The sequence below is a fragment of the Petaurus breviceps genome, unplaced genomic scaffold (assembly GCF_028583685.1).
Source record: "Petaurus breviceps papuanus isolate PSGF00001 unplaced genomic scaffold, PetGlider_PUasm1.0 118, whole genome shotgun sequence".
NCBI classification, from domain to species: domain Eukaryota; kingdom Metazoa; phylum Chordata; class Mammalia; order Diprotodontia; family Petauridae; genus Petaurus; species Petaurus breviceps.
The window spans coordinates 17035982-17056584 of NW_027185616.1; the positions used below are offsets into that span (position 1 = coordinate 17035982).

At 35.4% G+C, this 20603-nt stretch overlaps 1 protein-coding gene across 9 annotated transcripts in view; it reads right to left on the minus strand.

Moving 5' to 3' along the window:
• SMARCA2 (SWI/SNF related BAF chromatin remodeling complex subunit ATPase 2) overlaps positions 1-20603 on the minus strand; it is a 289270-nt gene that overhangs the window by 194032 nt on the left and 74635 nt on the right. For 8 of the 9 annotated variants that reach the window (XM_069086747.1, XM_069086767.1, XM_069086776.1 and 5 more), the window contains 2 exons: positions 10208-10464; positions 6474-6603 (listed from right to left, as the gene is read on the minus strand). In XM_069086747.1, the coding sequence (XP_068942848.1) occupies positions 6474-6603; positions 10208-10432 (355 nt within the window). In that variant the 5' untranslated portion in view covers positions 10433-10464. Of the gene's footprint in view, positions 1-6473; positions 6604-8818; positions 8911-10207; positions 10465-20603 lie in introns of those variants that run through there. The other variant, XM_069086794.1, reaches the window with a different exon arrangement.

Here is a 20603-nt window from a genome sequence, read left to right on the forward strand (position 1 = left end):
TTAAGAGGAAAATAATTTCATATACATCCTGGTTTTGCTTTTGGCCACACAAATCTCTAAGTAAAAAACCAATGTGAAAGGATTTCCAAAATCTGGGAAATCTAACCCACACAGACCAGAATGAAAAATATCTATCCTACTGACCAGAATTATTCAAGACCAAGGAAAAAGAACAGAATTGCTGAAAGCAATCAGAAAGGTGGCAATTTTAAACACTCAACAGAATGTCTGATAATGTTTCTAATTAGTCACAGTAAAAGTTGTCCTAAAACACAATACCAAACACATAGAATAGAAATTTCTTTGCCCTATAGGGGCACCTTATATGCCACCCAACAATCTTGACTAATGGTAATATTATCATAAAGGTTTTTTATTCATTTCCATATGATGAGAATTTATTAAAAGTCTTTAATTTGCCTAGCACTGTGCCCACATTAAGTCAAAATACCCATGTATGTAATCCTGAAAGTAAGTGTATAAGAACAATTAACTGACCTACCTAGGAGACATATTAACAATGCAAACTCCTGGAGACTTTCAGTGAAACAAGTTAGAGTTCCATATAGCAACCTTCCCCATTGCAGTTTTGATATTTCATGGATTGGCATAAGAAATTAAATGAGAATTGGCGGGGGGGGGGAGTTTTGCAGAAGCCACAGACAACACTTGAAAGCCAGCAGACAACACAGAGCCTATGACCAAATACTTAATTCAAATTTTACAAGATACTGTAAACATCCCATATAAGAAAAAGAAAAAATTTCAGACTTCTATGGTATGAAGGGTCAAAAGTTTTTACATGGATTTTCCAGATTGCCGGAGCACTGTACCCCTGACCCCTATGATGTGGAAGGATAACTTACATCCAATTATTTATACCAGAATTGTCACTTAGAGGGGGAATTAGAAATAACGTGCTCCTCAAAGATTTTTGCTTAGCATTTAATTAAATTAAAATTTGGAAATATTAAAGCTAAATTCTACAATGGAGATAAATAAGTTACAAAGTCATTTTCATTGCCAAAATTCATGCTTCATCCGTCTCTTCCTCTCCTCCCACCCTGACACCTCCTCATCTCTCCCTATTGCAAGAGATCAAATACAGAGATCTTATTTTATCTCCCTGCCTCCAATTTCTCCTTTCCCCAATCCATCCTACATGAAGTTACTGAAATAATATCCCTAATGAACAGGTCTGACCATGTCATTCCTTTGTCTAAAAATTTCCAGTGGATCCATGTTGTCAATAGGATCAAATAAAATCTTCTTTATACGGCATTTGAGGTCTTCTACAATATAATTATAACAATAATTATTATTATTGTTATTTTTATATAGCACCCACTATTATGTCAGACATTATGAAAAGCACTTTACAAACGTTATCTCATTTCATCATCACAATAACCCTGGGAGGCAAGTGTTTTATTATCCCCATTTGGCAGTTGAGGAAAGAGAGATAAACAATGTTTTATCCAAGATCTTAAGTGTCTGAGGCTAAATTTGAAAGCAGTCTTCCTGACTCTAGGCCCTATGCTCTCTCCATTGGATCACATGCACTCTGGCTACAACCAACCTTCCTAACCTTAAAATATACTATTCCCCTTTCATATACTCTCTTTCTAACCAAAGAGGAATACTAATTTTTCCCCATACTCAAAATGCTATATACCTCCTTCAACCTTTGTGCATTTGTACAGACTATCCCCCTGAGGCACAGAAAGCTCTGACTCTTCCTCTGTGGGTTGTGTCTCCCAACTGCAGTATAAGCTCACTGAAGGCATGAACTGGGGTTTTGTTTTCTTTTCTTTTCCTTTTTTTTGGGGGGGGGCAGGGTTGTTTTGTTTTTAATACCCACAATCCTCAGCACAGTGCATGGCACATAGTAAGCATTTACTAAACGCTTTTTCATCTATTCAGTAAATCTCTATTTCTCAGAATTTTAAGCTTCGGTCAAATTTTGGTTCAAGTGTCTTCTCTTCTGAAAGTCTTCCCTGAACTCTTCAGTCCTTACTTATTTTGACCTCCTCTCATTTTTCCAGAGCACTTTTCTAGTCTTTCTGTGGGCCCTTTCACTTCCTTTACAATATTTTCTTTATATCATTTATATGATGCAACATCCTATTAGAATGTCAGTTCCTGAAGGTAAATTTTGGTCTTGTTTTTCTACATTCCAGTACAATACATTGCATGAAACGAGCTAAATAAACGTTTGCTGAATTTCTAAGGGAATACAAAAAAACAATGAAAGTAAACATGATTATGGGGTTCACCAATATCACAAAAGAAACTTAAGTTAAAATCTCCCCCAAATCATGTTTCCAAAACAACTGTAGAACATCAATAATATAATAAAGGATATATTCTCTCTCTCTCTCTCTCTCTGTATATATATATATATATATATATATATATATATATATATATACAGATATATATATATATATATATATAAAATCTTTTTGGAGGGCAATTGGGGTTGTCACTTCCCCAAGGTTACACGGCTAGTTTTTTTATGTGTGGGTGTTAAGTGTCTGAGTGAGGCCGGAACCGAACTCAGGTCCTCCTGACTTTGAGGCCAGCGCTTTACTCACTGCACCACCTAGCCACCCCTATTCTCCTTATATTTCAACTTATAGGACCCATCTTTGTAAATTTCCCTTAAGTAACCCATATCTTTGCCCCTCAATTATCATCATACTTCTCAATGATAATTCCAAGATAACCATGAAGAGACCTCACTTGATCTTACATCTATCATCCCAACCCTTAAAATGGAGAAATTGTACCAGTGTCATTTCAAATTTCCTATCTGATATGATAATGCTGAAAATGGGAAGGGTCATATGCTTCACATTTCTTTCATTTTCCAAAACAGAACAATGTTTTGATCTCTAAATTTTCCCTTGGTGTCCCTGAAGTCTTGCATAGTAAGTGCTTAATGAATTTTTGTTGAATGACTGAATTTTATAAGCTTGATATGAATCCCAGAATACCTAATACTGATATTGATAACTTTAATGCTTTAATTAAAGTATTATTAAAGTTATCAATAACTTTAATTAAAGAGCTAATACAAACATTGAATAAGCAATAATCCTGCCTATAGGAAACATAAAATTGTATTATATATTACAATAATTCTTTTCAATATGACCCAGAGACACATTGTTGCTTTCTCCATTTGTTTCTATTAATGTAGCCAAAGGAGCGAAAGACAAATATGAAGATTTGATATTAAGAACTGTAAGCACAATACACTCAAGTTTGGAAGAGTAAACTGGTCGCTTGAGATATGAATGCAACAGAAATGCAAACTCTCCTTGGATTTGATAGGAAGAAAGAAATGGAGAGAAGAAAAACCAACTTGGGATATTTCCACTAAGTTAATGGCAGATTTTTGTAAAATCATCGCCGCAGTACGACATTAAAAATGTGACAGTATGTCTCAGTGACAGAGAGATATTCTTTCTACATGAGTAGCATCCAGTAAATTTAAGGAAAAGCAGGGTCTAAATGATGAAACTGCATAACATATTTTGGTAATTATCTTTAGTTGAAAAAACAGAGCGGATGAATTGCCTGTGTCTGAAAGTAGATATATATTTATCAATAGAATGACAAAGTAGTTGCAGATTCTGCTTTTCAAAATCATTGTGGATTTGCTTATTCAAAAGTAAAAAGAAGCTGATTTCCTTCTCCAGTCTTCAAGGTCTATCATTTTCCTAGTCTTACCCTGAGAACAAGAAGAAATTTTCTGTTTCTAATAATCTTGAGAAAGTAAGTACAGCAGTGTTTAAATGAATTTTCTCTTCACAAAGCCTTAAATATTATATACCTATCTCTAAAGATTTTTTCTTTTCAATGTACTAACAATAATGAATATGACCTTTCTTTGAGACCATAAGGTACAAAATTCCTTAACTTATGGAAGGAAAATCAATAATGTAATTGGTTGCTTTGTACTAAAAGGTGGCATTCTTCAAACCACACCACATTTAGTCATTCCTATGGGGTGTATATAGTTTTGCTTTTTGTCCAGCCTTGTGATTTAGGAGATTTCTAATGTGTAAACTTCCTCCATCAGTGTAAATGGGCAACAAATCTCTAACTTAAAGTCTTAGAGAGTTTCCTAGGGCATTTTCCCTAGGCAAGTTAAGTGACTTTACCAGGAACACACATCTATTATATGTCTGAGAAGAATTTACTATAAATACTGAGACAGTCAGATAGGCAGAGACAAAGATAGACCATGCCAGAGCCAGAGAGAAACAGAGAGAACCAGAGTCAGAGATAAAGGGACAAAGATTCAGAAAAAAACAAAAGACAAAAACTCTGTCTCTAAACAGAGAGTAAGCCAGAGACAGAGAAAGAGAGTACTAGAAACAGAGACAGAGATAGAGACATAGAGAGACATAGACAGAAAAACAGTGACCCAAAGAGAAAGAAGAAAATTGATTGGAGAATCCTTTCAACAATCCTCTGAGGTAAGGTATGAATCAGGATTCAAACTCAGGTCTTTCTAACTTTTAAGTTCAGCATAAATCCACTATTTTACACAATCTATAACATTTACTAGCTATAAAATCCTAAACAAATAATTTAACCTCTAAGGCTATTAAGTTAAAATTTTAATGGGTAAAGAGAGTTTCCATATGGAGTTTCTCAAGTTGACAAACATTTAATACTTATGTATATATATATATATATATATATATATATATATATATATATATATATACATACACATATAGATTCCATACTTTCTGATTGGGAAAAAAATAGATAATAGATAGATAAAATATCTATTTAAAAGATAAGAGATTAAAATATACCAATAGATACACTTTTAACATTTGTGTTTCATTAATAGTCTGCTTAAAACCAATTTTAAAATGCTAAATAGCACACCACTTTAAAAATTAATGTTTCCCACCATTATGTGCCTCATAAGTCTTTAATAAAGATCCCAGATAATCCAAATCCAGTTTATCACAGTTCCTGAGACATAGTAGGCACTTGATAAATGCTTGTTAATTGACCTAATGATTCAAATTCCACTTTATCCAGTCCCTAACATTTCAAATTGACAAGAAATTACTGTAGTTAAATATCTCAAGGTTTTTAGTCAATCAATATTAACTTACACTCTGTGGATAAATATTTATTTAGAAATCAGAGTTGGATACTTAGTCTATAAGAAGAGAGAGAATAATGCAATATTTAACACCTTTAACCTGCAACCTTCCAAGCATTTTATGAAAATAAAGTCCTATATTCATCCCATGACTTTATGTGGCCATTGAAGTAATAATGGAATTTTTGAAATATACTGAATATATCATTTTTCTATCCAATATTGAAAAAGAAAAAGTGAAACTTTCAGGGTAGGGTTTTTTTTTTGTATGGTTGTTTTATTTTGACGAAATCTATGTTCAAAATTTTGTCACACCTAGGATATTTTATGACCATTAACATGTACTTCAGCTTTGGGCCCGAGTATTGATTAAGATATGTCCAAGAACTACTAGAGAAAGCATTCCCCAGGTTTTATGATGTTGCTCTGCTGACAATGACATTTTTTTCAGTAATCTTCAAATTACAGAATCATTTTAATAGATAAGGAACTACTTTCCTATTTAAATTTCAAAGGGATAAAAATTATGAGCCAAAAATCTTCCCTGAGACATATATGTGTGTATATATATTTGTAATACATGTGTGCTAATGAATATGAAAACGTTTTAATTGCAAGATAGTAAATCATAATGGAATACATACAAAACATGAAAATGGGACTTTATATAACAAATGTGCAGCTAGGTTGCACAGTGGTTAGGGCACTGAGTCTGGAGTCAGGAAGACCTGAGTTCAAATCCACCCTTAAGATACTTACTAGCTGTGAAACTCTGGACAAGTCACTTAACCACTGTTTGTCTCCATTTCTTCAACTATAAAATGGGGATAGTGAGGGTAAAATGAGAGAATATGTGCGAAGGGCTTAGCACAGATCAAGGCACTGTGTAAATTCTAGCTATTTTATTATTTTTTATTCCATGAATACTTAGGTCATAGGGAAAAGCAGTAAAAATAAAGGTTATTACTGGACTAAAATAAGGTAGGGGACACAATACTTGAATTCTGCAATCCAAGAGTTATTTTCCCAGGTGACTACTTAGGAAAACAGTCACACATACATCAAAATAAGCATGGCTTCTCTCTCTCTCACAATAGGTTTACAATTTGAATAACAGTTGCTACTGGCCTGTTTTCCCTCCACCTTTGGACTTTCACATTCAGACAGTAACATTCATCCAGAAAATGTATCCATTGATGTTAAGAATAAAATTCTATTAAAAGTGAGAGGTAAAAATACTAGCTTTTTGTTTGACACATTTTTCCAGTGGTGATGTAAACAACTAATTGTTCAGAATGCAAGACTAAAAAATAAAAGTGCAGCCAGAATAAACCTTGGCTATGTTGATCCATCGGACTCTGAGGTGGACCCATTCCAGGATGTGGTGGTCGCATGCTGGTGCCCTTCATGGAGCCACAATGTAGATCTTCAACAATTCCTTTGTCATGCATACCATCAATGGACTGAAACATTTAAAAAAAAACCCATAAATTAGATACTTCTTTGAAATACTGAATTTAAATGTATTTGTATTGAATGTATCGAAGGCATAGGAATCTTGCCCATCAGTGCCATACAATCAATCATTCATTACTCACATATCCTTAATTTTTTTTAATCTATATCTCACAGATTGAAAAAATCAAGACAGACACCTGCCTTCAAGTCAGAGGTCAAAACTCTAGGCGAAAACAGTTGACTTTTTAAGTCCATGTCCTCAAATAAAACTTAGGGCCTGCAGAAAGTGTTGACAAATATAACGTAAGAAGTTTCCCCATACCCTTTCAAGTAAGTTTCGAAATCTGTTGTTTTGAAGTTAAAGTCTGGAGTAAATCTGAAGAAGGAATAACTGGAATGCCTTGACTATTTTTGGCTTTTTTTTTTTTTTTGGTCTACTGCAGAAGGGAAGAAATTCTGGAAAGTTTTAACTTGAAACCAGAAGATTCCATGGCAGTTGGGAAGAGGGAAACAGACAGAGTAAGGATGGGGGCAGGGGAGTGAATACTAGGGGAGGAAGAGGTTGAAACAGACTCTATCTGGAAGGAAAACTTGAAAGCATGTCATCAATTTATGGTCCAGAAGAGAAGAAAGAGATGTGTACTGTAATGCTGGCATGACTAACAAGATTAAAGAAAAGATGGGGAAAAAATGTGCGACTTCGAGGACCGAAGCAGGTAACTAAGTCCTGATTCACGGTAGGAACTCAATAAATACTCAATGAATCAAAAGGAATAAAATCTGGTCAAGAAATAGGCAGTTCTACACACACACACACACACACACACACACATAAAATCTGAAAAGGAAACATCCAATCTTATCAGATGAAAATTCAAAAGTATTTAAGTTTTTACTTTCACTGAAGAATTAAAAAGAAATCAAAAGTAAGTATGAGTATCTCCAGATTAGGAGAAATAAAATCTTCAATCTCAAGGAATCTCTATTTAGAAGCTTCAACTGAAAAGAAGGGAAGACTATAAAACAACAGGGCATATGTATATATGTATATAACATATGGATATCACAATTCTTTATTTATGATAAAAGAAGTGGGGGGGAGAGCAGATTCTGGAGAGGGGAGAGAGATAGTTTCCAAGAGTAAAAGGAGAGAAGTTTCATGAGAAAACAACTTTAAATCCCTGAATCTTGTCAACAGATTCAGGGGCCCACCTTTCTACCAGGGCAGTCACCAAAATAAATAAATAAATAAAAACAAAAAAACAAGCCACCATTATCTAGTTTGAAAAAAAAATATCATGAAAGCAGAAAAGTGAGTTTAGTAAAAGAAATGTGGAACTTAGAAAACTGAAACAAGCACCTATAAGAAGTAGAGCTTAGAATGAGTTGTAAAGAACACATAAGAGGATTCTGGGTAAAGGAAATTAGCAGAAGGCAAAACAAAATTTTATATTAAAAAACAATTTACTGCACAATGGAAGAACTTTTAAACACTGGCAAATCCTCATTTATATAACTAATGCACAAATAATGGCATGGAATAACTAGGAGAGGAAGACAGAATTGTCCAAATATTAATAGGCAATCTCTTGGAACAGTGAGTTCTCCATCACTAGAGGTATTCAAATAGAGACTTTAATGAACACTTCTTAGAATTATTGTAAAGAGGGTCCCTGCTTGAAGGCCCCTCCAAACTCTATGAATCTGATATATAAAGAACATTTCTAAACACTTGCCTAAAGTTGGAAAAAAAGTATTCTGCAGTTATTAAGTGTGTGAAAGCAAGTATTATCAAAACTAATGCACTTCCCCAAAATGCTTATTTAACTTAAAGACAAGGAATAGCATGCTCATTGCTGCAGACTTAAGAACTTTCATTGAGTCAATTATCCTAAAACATAATAAGCAAGAATACATATTCAGAAGCATTTTCTCTGATCTCTTTAGGTCCTTTAGAGATCATAGAAATATCCACTGAAGAAAATGGGGATAGTTAGCCTGAAGAAGCAAAACCTTAGAGCAGATATGACAGTCGTCTTCTAGGATTTGAAGAAGTGATCATAGGGAAGATGAATCAAACTTATTCTATCTGACCCTAAAATGCAGAATTATGCTTGATTTCTAAGGAAAAACTTGCTAAAATTTAAGAGCTATCCAAAAATGCCTTAGGAAGTAGCGGGCTCCCCCACATTGGAGGTCTTCAAGTGAAGGCTGGATGACCTGTTGTCAGGAATGTAGAAGGAACTCTTGCTCAGGTAGAGATTGGACCAGACGGCCTCTGGGGTCCTTTCCAGCTCTTAGATGCTGTGATTCTGTGAAAATAATATACGGAACTTTGCTTTTTGGTTCCTAATTCCATTTTAAACTGGTCACAAATTCTACAGATAGTAGGGTTTGATCTTTTCCACATAGTGATCTGGTGGAAAAATAGTATCCTCTTATGGTTTACTTCATGCCAAAAGGTACCCAGACCATCCAATTATAATGTCCTCTGACAGTGATCTGTGACTTCAAGGCAGTGAAGATATGTCAAGATTTTATCCAAGATTTTTGGTTTTGTTTATTGCTCATTTTAAGAAAAAAACTGTAATAAAGGATGCCATTTGATTTCCCAAAGGTCAGTCGTCTCTTCATAGATTCTACAGAGAACTCATAATGCTAAATTTGTAGCAATATAATCATCCCCACAGCAACAATCCAAGGTCATAAGTGTAAGATTAATGTTATTGTAAGATCAAGCAAAAGAACCTAAACCAGGCATGGGGAACCTGTGGCCTCCAAAAACATGTGGCCCTCTAGTTCCTCAAGTTCAGCCCTTTGACCAAAATTGAAACCAAACAGTCTGTTTGTATTCAGTCAAAGGGTCAAACTTGAGGACTTAGAGGGTCGCATGTGGCCTTGAGGCTGCAGGTCCCCCACCCCTGACTAAGCTGTGTAAAAAACAAGAGTTCTTAATTCAAAATTGAAATAAAAATATCTCATAATTATCCCAAATTGTATTTTTTAATTTCTCCTTGGGAAAAAAAAGTATTTTATTCTAGCAATAATCCTTCCAATTGAAAAGTATATTTCACTCCACTTAAAAAACAAACCCTTAGGTAAGTTTTCTTTAAAATATTTGTGTGTATGCGTGTACATTTTATACCCATACACACACACATATATATGTAAATAGATATAGATATAGAAATAGATATATAGATATACATGTACACACATGTTGGTTAGGGAAATAATTACACAATAATGTTTCTCTAAGTTTTCTAGCAGATGATCAAAATTCTCTTCAAGTAAGTTTCAGAATCATCAAAAATTCACTGAAAAAAACCACTACTCCCACAAAAATCCCTTACATCAAAATTCTATTTACAATTCAGAAACGGATTTTGACAATCAGATTGCAAACTCAACCTAATGTTTCTGATTTATATACTATCAATAAGAAAGGTGACTAAGAATGTAGGTGCTCTTTTGATGATGCATTGGACAGAAATGACTATAACCTGATACTCAGAAGTGTTGACAGTAGAAAAAAACGTAATTGTTTTTATCAGAAAACTAAGGAGCTATGACTCATCAGTCAAAATGAATGAGAATATAAACTCTTACCTTGTGCATTTGGTGCATTCCTTCCTGTGGAAAATCAGTAGGACCCATTGTTGGCATTGAATGTGGAACACTGGGTGGTCCAGGACTTGGTCCCATCATACTGTGCACTGAACCTGGAGATGGCCCTGGCCCTGGGCTGGGTCCAAGAATTGGTCCAGGGGAGGGTCCTGGCCCTGGTGAAGGCCCAGGGTGGGGCATTGCACCAGGATCTGTTGGCGTGGACATCTATTCTTTCTCTTCCAGTCAACTGAGCAGTACTAATTTGGACAAAGAGGAAAAAAAGAAGACATTTAATACACAAAATGAAAAGTATTGACTAGTACTAAGAACTAGATTTGATAATGCTCAAGTGGTCTTGTCCTTTTAACATACATTTCACAGAACTGACCTATCTGTTCCAGATAATTAAAAAAATGATATATACATCTGCCTTAGTCTTTTATAATGCCTACTAGTAGAAAAAAAAAATTTAAATGATTTCTAGAAAGTTATGAATCATCTAGGATATAGAAAATACTCCCCAGGGGAAAAAAATCAAATTTAACACTTCAGCAGAAAACTAAAGAGGTGATAAATTGTTACTATTTATTAGTATAGTCCTTAGAAGCTTCTACTTTACTCATCAGACTTGGGGCACGAGAGCCACTTATTTAAAAAAAATTACAAAGGCAATTCCCTTCCCCCTTTAGTCTATGGGCATATTTACAAGAGTCATTAAAACTAAAAAGGGTCTAGCCATTACAACTTATGATCATAAACAAACCAAAATCAATTTTCATAAGCATATGGTAATTTTAAAATGTTATTAAAAATTCCAGAATCAGACTTTTCTAGAAGGGGAACAAGGGGAGGGGGGAAATTAGCCCAATATTATAGCTAGAGTTACAAATATAGAAATACCAGTCTAATCACAGTTATCTCCATTTGCCCTTTACCAGATCTGAGGATGAATAAAAGGGCAGCTGAGAGGTGTTTATGTAGATGAGAAATGACTGAAGGGCTCATTCACTGTTTTTTGTTTGGTTGGTTGGGGGGATGCATGGAGGGGGTGGTGTTTAGTTAAAACAAGGGAACAAGGGAACAGCCTTACAACCATTCACTAGTCTTGGGCCCTACATATGATGACAGGCCTTTGCCATCAGTGTCAAGCACCAACTACCACGTTCCTGCTCTGATATAATGCAGTAGGAACAGTATCCTCAGGCCCATGTTGTGAGGCTGCCTTAAGCCAGTGAATGCTTTTTGTCAGTTTAGTAAATAAACTGCCTTGGATGTAGTCCAAGTTGGACTTGCCTTATACTGAGTTGACTCTATATATAGACATCATAATAACATTTTGGAGACATGCACTAGGACCCACTGGGCCTACTCTGCCCAGATTTATCACAAAAGACCACTTTAAAGAAGGGCAAAAGGAACGTTCTAGATCATATAATCCACTCGGTAACCATACCTATTTACTGACAGACCTAGGAGTAGATTCCTAAATTGTTGTCTTCTACGCCAACATTTCCTCGGCTAATCACAACGGAGTGAAGGAGAAGCAGAACATACAAACTGCCTTCTCTGGGACACTGCTTTGTTTCCCACTGAGTCATGGAGGACATTTTGAGGGTGACATATTTGACTGGAGTTATTATGACTTTTGAAAATGAAAACCAGAAAGTGTCTGAAATATGTCAGTATAATGAATTCTTAGCAAAAGTGTGGTTTGGTTTGGTTTGAAATAGAGAAATGAATGTGGGGCACTTGACAAATAAGCTAGATGAAAGAGTGATAGAGAAAGCCAAAAAGGTTGGAAGGAAGGGGTTATAAAAGACTGCTTTGGAATGAATAAAAGTGGGAAATTACCAGAAGGGGTTTTGTTGCTAGAAAATGGGATTGATAAAATAACTGAAGAGGTTTCTAAAACAACAGGAGAGCCTAGAGAGTGAATTATAGCTCTGAAATCACTAGAGAGCCAACTCTTACTATTTATGTGATTAACAAAACAAACGGAAGTAACTTCTTTTGTAACCCTCCAACAACCCCTTCTCTCTCTCTCTCTCTCTCTCTCTCTCTCTCTCTCTCTCTCTCTCACACACACACACACACACACACACACACACACACACACACACACACAAATACACTTTTCCAGTGAGCATTTTTAATTTAGAAGGCTGACATCAGTGGAGTGGTATTATAAGTTATAATGTTCTTTCATGGATATCAGTAAACTAATATGCTCCTTTACTTTTAAATGAATGAAAGGAAACTTTATTTCCTGTGATATTTTATCTAGAAATCTGTTTCAGTAGATTACTAGTATAATCCAATGAGTCTGAAAAATAAAGCTACAAACACTTGTTTCGTAATCCCAATATTTCTACTTTATAGCGCTTTTTACAAAACATTTTAATATGTTCCCCCATAATGCTTTATGCTTATTGTAACACTTTCATTTGGAGTCTTCAAGGATTTTATAAATATTAATACAGAGTATAGTTTTTTTAATTCATGATTTTTATGGGATCAACTACAAAAACTAAACAAGGAAAACTTCTTAGAAGGTAAATCAACATATAAATGAATCCTAAAGATTGAAATATATCATACAGGATAATTTTTTTTAAGGCAGAAAGGTTGCTACTAAAATAAAATTAGTCTAAAATAAACAGATAGATCTTTCTCAGAGCATTTGGACATTTTAAAAACTTCAAGTAACTCTCAGACCATCTCTAAGAAGACCATTTTCCCAAGTGATGGAGCAGGACTCTATCCCATCACTAGCAAAACAAAACAAAAGCAAAAGCAAAAATATTGGATTTGAAGACAAAAGATTTGAGCTAGAATTCCAGTTACATCCCTTAAATAGTTATGGGAATCTAGATAAATTGCTTGCCTCCTCTCCCTACCTCAGTAAATCGGTAAAATGCCTTTCTTGCTTTAATGCAACTCTAGACAAGGCCATTCTACTTTAATTACTTTTCAACCACCTTTAAAGAGGAAAATGAGTGAAATAAATGATTAACCACACTCTAGACAGATAAACTCAAGTATAGGTTAAAAGGGCGTCAAAGACTGGAACCAAGCAAGAGTTCATTCCTCTAAGCAATGACTCAATTCTCTTACAGAGCTTTTCAGTTATCTTTGAAACAATGTAGTAACAGAACCAGATGATTCAGAAGATATTAACCAATACAGAACTTTTTGAGCTCTTGTCTAAAAACGCGCCTCCCTTCCTCCCCAGTTCATTTTGTTTTCTATTTAGTTGTCTACACAGCTTATTAGTAATTCATCCAATAAATTGTGACATCTCAAAATCTGTCTCTCTTTCTGTCTCTGTGTCTCACACACAAAGACACACATACAATAATCTTATTCTTGCAGCAAAGGAAAATAGAAGACAAGGAGTGTTTGGAACAAAATACAGATTTGGTATATCTATAAGAACCATTTTCTTCTAAATATTTGTCTGCCTCTGTTGGACTTAAATGGGTACTACTCAAGATGAGACTCTATATAAAAATTTTACCTTATTCATTGGACATTATGATTTGTCCCATTCCACATTGTGACATATTTAGTACGTAAAGGTAAAGTTTTCAAATAATTTTATTAATGTTCTATAAACACAAATGCTCATCTTCTTCTAACTCATATCTGTTCTCATTGTGGAAAAGTTTACAAACTTTTCCAAAACACAAGATATCTTTAAAAAATGTTGAATTAACAAATTTATTAATTATTAATTTTCTTCAGGGTAACATATGAGACCGTGAGGCATTGCTTTCCCTTTAAATAGTGTACGGGGATGACATCTATACCTGGATGAGAGATGATAAGGAGTTCACTGAAGCTGTGCTAATCCAAAGAAAGGATAACAATAAACCACCTAAAGGGCTAATTGTAGCAGGTAGATAGAGTCAAGCCTGAAATCAGGAAGATTCATTTTCCTTCCTGAGTTCAAATCTGGACTTAAACACTTACTAGTGAGATGACCCTGGGCAAGTCACTTAACCTTGCTGGCCTCAGTTTCCTCATCTGAAAAATGAACTGGAGAAAGAAATGGCAAACCTCTCTAGTATCTCTTCCAAGAAAACCCCAAATGGGATCGTGAAACAGTCAGACACAACTGAACAACAGCAACAAAGGGACTAATTAATTAGTTTCCCACATCTTCTAGCACTATCTCAAAATGAACTTTGCTGGAAACCAAGATTTATCTTGCTGGTGATGCCTGCAATGAAATTCAGGCTCTTCCAACATAAGGATCTCCTGAGAACAAACCAAGTATGGGGAGGAGGGGAGGGGAAGAAAGAAGGCAGTTTGAAATGAGGTCTTTAAAAGAGTACCCTGAATGCCAGAAGAGGAAGCATTCACAAAGGTACACTTTAGTTGTGCCCCTCTCTCACAAGACTCATGCCCCCACTGTGGATCTTGGAGAATACTTATCAAGTTACATGAGAATCCTAACACTACTAAAATGGGATTAGCCAATTTGTAGTCATTTGTAATTTATAGAAAGGACAATAAATAGCTCCACAGAAGAGCATCTTCAGATGTAATATCTCATGTTTTAATTGCCTGAATTCAAACTTGCCCTTTAGAAATTATGTTAAAGCTTCTTCCTGGAACATACTCATTTAAAACTTACTTTGACCACTTGAAAAAAAAATTGAGTGACACCAGTTATATCTGTGTAGTAAGAAGCTTACAAGTATACATTAAATCTATGTAAGTGATTTCAGAAAATAAAGCTTTTCCCTCCAATGGGATCTTAATTGCTGAAGTTGTAAAAATCTATTACTCTATGCAAAATGAACTTATGAGCTAGGAAGGACAAGTACTTTTTCTATATCTTCCACTGATAACTAAAAATCAAAGCCTTTAAGCTAATTTCTGTTAACCAATAAATCTTATCAATGTTAATGGAGCAAGTCCTAATTACATTTATACTTAGGCTACTACTCAGGCCCCCAAAGTGGTTCTCCCCCCGGGAACTTTTTCCCCAACCCATTCATCCCCTACCCAACTCCTGGACTCCTATGCTGTAAAAGGCTTCTAGGGTAATCAAAGTAAAAACTGCCTTTTGTTTCACTTATGTCACTATAGGGCTAGATAACCATCAATAGTATTTGGAGATTTTTTAAGTTTTAAGAAATAATACTAAAAATTGTTTTGAATGTAACTGGGAAAAAAATAAAATATTAAATGAGAAAAGAAAAAGAAAACCACATATGGAGCCCCACTCTTGATCATATGGTAACAATGGCTTCCAGAAAGATCTTGATCACTGAAAATGATGAGCTTCTTAGCCCATCATTTCCCCATTAAAGTCTTTCTCTGGGTTCCTCATCATGGAATGGAGGTGACTCTGGATTCTCAATGGCTATGCCAGCGGAGTACAAACCTTTTAAATTCTACCAAACTCTTAAGCCTCCTAAATACAGACCTGGTACTAGCTATCAGCTGAATGAACCATCTCAGCTCCAAGAAGTTCATTACTCCCAGATAATTGAGGGGATGGGCCAAAGCAACTCATGATGAAGACCATTTGTAAGGGAATAGAGGGGTTCTTATCTGAATTAGTAGATGAAATCTTCATACCCATGATGAAATATTTTTGAAGTATAGAAATAAACTTCGTGCCAAAGGTTACATTCTAACCTAATCCAACCTCACTTGACTCCCATCAGTAACTAAAGCCTTTTGCTCTAATTAGATGGTTCTACTCACTGATCTCTATACATATCTTACTCAATCTTGCCTCATCTCTTTTCTTGCTGATCACCCAGTGTGTAGTGTCATCTCCTGATCCACTCAATCCATCAAGCTCCATTTCAAGATCCATCTACTCCATAAACCTTCCCCAGACTCATGCTAGAAAACAATGAGCTCTCTATCTTCTGAATCATTTATTGCTTATACTGTCCATCTGTCACTCGGTCCATCAATAAACATTTATTAACTGCCTACTATATACCAAAAATTGTACTGAATTCCAGGGACACAAAGAAAGACAAAACCGAGCCCCACCTTTCAAGGAGCTCACAATTTAAACCCTTAAACATTTATTGCCTTGTCCTCTCTTTTCATGCATGCATGTATGACTTTTCCTCTCAGCTAGACTGACTAGTCTTGATGGAGAGGGTATGTGACTTAAAAGTCTTAATCCCACAATGCCCAGCACAGCACTCTATCTTTGAAATTGATTTTGTCAATTACTTTAACAATATGTGGAATCATAGTGAATCTATCATTGATAGATATTTAGTAAAATAAAGAATGCAGTAATAATAGGCAACTTTACAGTGAAGAACTTATGCTTAAATAATTTGCTTGAAAAAGTCAAATTACTATATCACATGTAGAAAATGCCATATTTAAAATCAATAGATCAATAAGTAATTATTAAGCATTTTTTATGTGCCAGGCATTATGCTAGGCATAGAATCAATGAATGAAACAACCCCTATTAGCAAGTTTATATGAAAACAGGCTGAGAGAACAATATTAAGAACATATTGCAGGGTCTCATGAAGCTTCTCAGCTTCTCAGTTTGTTTGTTTGTTTGTTTGTTTTTTGAGGGGGAAAGGCAAGGCAATTGGGGTTAAATGACTTGACCAAAGTCTCACAGATAGTATCAAGTGTCTGAAGCTACATTTGAACTCAGGTCCTCCTGACTCCACAACCTGTGATCTATTCACTGTGCCACCTAGCTGCCCCAAGTTTCTCACTTTTTAAGAATGATAAACAAAGAGGATTGTAAATATAATACAAATGGAGATCAACCTATAAAGTGTTTACAGATATAGGTTTGGAAAGCAGTTGATCACAGTCGGAACTGATCAGTATCTCCACATTGAAAATGCAAATTCATTACAAATAAGAGAAATAAAATCTAGATGTAAATAGATGTAGAATTTCACTTACAAATGCCCTACACATTACTGTCACAGTACAAACCAAAATATTAAGTCATTCTTCCTAGAAATTAGAAGAAAAAAAATTGTTAGCTTAAAAACAGATTAGCAAAACTCTGTTCTTGAATTAGAAAATAACCTGTTTAAAAAGGGGGGGGGCAAGAATTAGGGAGTCTACCATAATCAACACATTTTTAGCAAATACATTAAAGTTAGTGAAAAATTACAATCCACATTAAGCCTACATTGTATTACTAATGTATCTATAAAATCCAAAAAGTTCAGTTATATCACTTATTTCAAAATCTTTCTCAATAAGAATCCTTTGTCTTATGTGATATTTTGTCACAAATTCCAAATTATGGTATGAATTAAAGAACCTTTATGATCCTATCCAGCCAAGCTAGCAGCCTTGATCCCTCTTCTTCTTCACTGCTACCCTGTTACTCTCAGTATTATCTGATTTCCTTGTGACTGAAATGTACTGGTTGACAAATGTCTTTATATCTTCATCTTAAAAACTTTTATAGTTTAAAAGCTTTTCACTTGAGCTCTTTAGAGGAAAAGGCAATATATTAATATGGGAAATAAAAAATAAACATATAATAAAAATAAAACAACTATAAAGTTTTCAAATATCTACCTACATGGCTACATTTAACTTGATGGTAAGTATCTTAGGTGAATGCATTTGCCATTATTCTTCATTATCTAACAGAACCAATACCTCAGCTGCACTACTTAGGTAAATAAATGAACAAAAACTCTCTAAAGAAAAATACAAAAATGCGCTAGGCCTTTCCAGATAGAGTACTAAATTAACTTACCACTAAGACTGCATTTGGAACACATTAGTGCTAAACTATATGTACCATCTGTACTTTCCACCCAACTATATAAAGAGTACAGATTTTTAGTAAAGTACATGGCTTTACTAACTAACAAGAGATTCAATTTCTATGACAAACTTTTCCAAAGAAAAATTGTTCTGTCCTTTTTTGGTCAAAATCACTCCATTTACAAAACAACCCAGATTTAATGGAAAAAGAGTAGAAAGTTCAATTTAATAATGAAGTAGTGAAAAGAAAAGAGAGAAAATTGAAGAGATGTACAAATAAAATTTTTCCCCTTGGGGAAAGAATCTTCTCTCTCCAGAGCAAATTGTAGAGAGAAATGTGACTTTATGCATAGTAAAGCCTCTAAGACCATTTATTTTAAGCAACTAATTACCCCTGACTCTTAAAATTCATTGTTATCAGGGATAGATTCCAAACTACTTGGGGTTAAATCAGGTCTCAACCTCCAGCACTATCTCCCCCTGTAGTGTAGCTTGTGCTGGGAAGTAATTTCAATAGCATATTTGTGATAATTCAACCATTTTCATGACAGCATGTCAAGATGTCATAAATAGTGATTTATTCTTTCTCTAGAATATCAATAAGCCACTGCCCTGGAAGGGTATTAGAAGGTAAGAGCTCATATACACACAAATACCTTAGAAAAGAACTGAAAGAACCTACACATATAAGATAATAGCACTTTTATAGCTTAAGTTTTCTTTTTTATGGGCTTGTTCCAGTGGGCAAGGCCTCAGAAGTTAATATGTTGACTTTTTAATAGATTCGGAATAACAATCTAGTAGAATGACATGAAATGTGAAATGGTAATATCTACAGTTTCCGATAACCAATAAAAAGTTCTGAATCCATATCTACAAATTTGTTATTTTTTCCCCTTTAATTCCCTTTTGGGAATATATTAAGCAGAATTCCCGAAATAACAATCTAAACTGCTCACTGGAGCAGGTTTTTCTTGTCAATCTCAAGCCTCAGGTGTTGGTAAAAGTACTTTACAGACTAGGCAAGAAATGCTCACAAACCCTTTCAGAAATGAACAAAAGGACATCTGAGGCTGCTTTGAACACTCTGGTGGTGCATATTTTCTATGAAACACCACAGTGATGCTGGTCTTGAAGCTGGGACATAACTCATGAGAGAAATACTGCATTTAATGAAGCATTCAACGCTCACCTCTGCCAGCCTCTCCTGTTTTATATGATACACTTAACTCTGACTTTATTTTAAAATGTTCATTATCACTACGGTCTTTGTGCCAGATGCCTCGGACAAGGTAGATGGGTTCTCTTCATTCTCTCACAACTCGGATAGGTATTACTTGGACAAAAAAACTGTCTTTAATCCCTTTGAGTAGGGTGCTTTTGAGTGACAAAGAAGATAAAAGGAAGAAAGTCAGGGAGGAATAATAGAGCAATTAGGTTCCCAAAAAGAAAGTGTGCCTCAATTTGCATGACAATGATCCAAGTCACACAACCCAAACTGCCACACCTCTTAACCTATAACCTAGCCGAATAGAAGGTAGTTTGGAAATCTAGCCCTGACCCTCCGCTGACAAGATACCAGGACTTAGTTGCCCCAACCAGCAGAGAAATATTTTTGAAAGGACATTCAGTATGTAGTAGGCCCATAATAAAAGTTTGTTAAATTTGCTGAACTGAATTACATGGCTGTCAACAGTTTCAGATTAACGGCCATTGCCCAAGAAACTGTTTACTCTTTTCTGTTAGGATAGGTAGCTCTTGCAACAACTGACGGGTTGGCTCTCACAGGCAAACATCAAATTACTAATAGAAATCTTTTGAAATGGAAACCTTTAAGGATTTAACTGTGTAATTGGTAAACAAAACTCTAAGGTCTAATTTAAGGCAGTCACTGCAGAAACAAATCTCTTTCCTTTATAGGTTTCGACTATTTCTTTTATTTGCCCATGGTTTTTGTGCTTTAGAGTGCAAGCCAAGAAGGTATCTTGGGACATCAATGCCTCAGGTTCATAAAATAAAGACCTAGGCCATTTAGCAAGAGGAAAGAAAAGCAAAAAACACTTCAAAACTGCTAAAAAGTTATATAAACAAAAGGGAGAGAAAGGACACTGCACGAGTTTTGTACCCATTTGCTATTAAAGTTACATAACCTACGGTACCCACATTCTAAAAGGAAAAGGGCTCCACACAGTACTGCACTGTATACGTCGTCCTCCTCCTCCTCCACCACCACCCTGGTAGCTGCTCAGAAAAATCAAAACGCTTGGAAGACAGAGTGGGCAACTTTAAATATTTATTTTATTCCTAGAGCAAATCCTGCGAGAGTTTCAGGCGTATTTAGGCCCGAAGTTTGAATCTACAACAGCCCCGGGGCAAAGTAAACCCATAAATGTACAAACGCCAGGAGGGGAGTGACAAGCAGCCGCAGCAATCGCGTTGGGCAGAGCCATATTTTCTTCCCCTTTTTCTCTTGTTGGAAAGTTTTCCACCTAATCGATCCGAGCAGAAGCCAGCCCATTTCCTTGTCTTACTTTGCAAGGAGGGGGGGGGGGGGGGGGGGGGGGGGGGGGGGGGCCAAAGTAGGGGGGGGGGGGGGGCTGATTGGGGCGGGGGGAGGTAGGAGAAGAGAAGGAGGAGGCGGAGGAGGGAG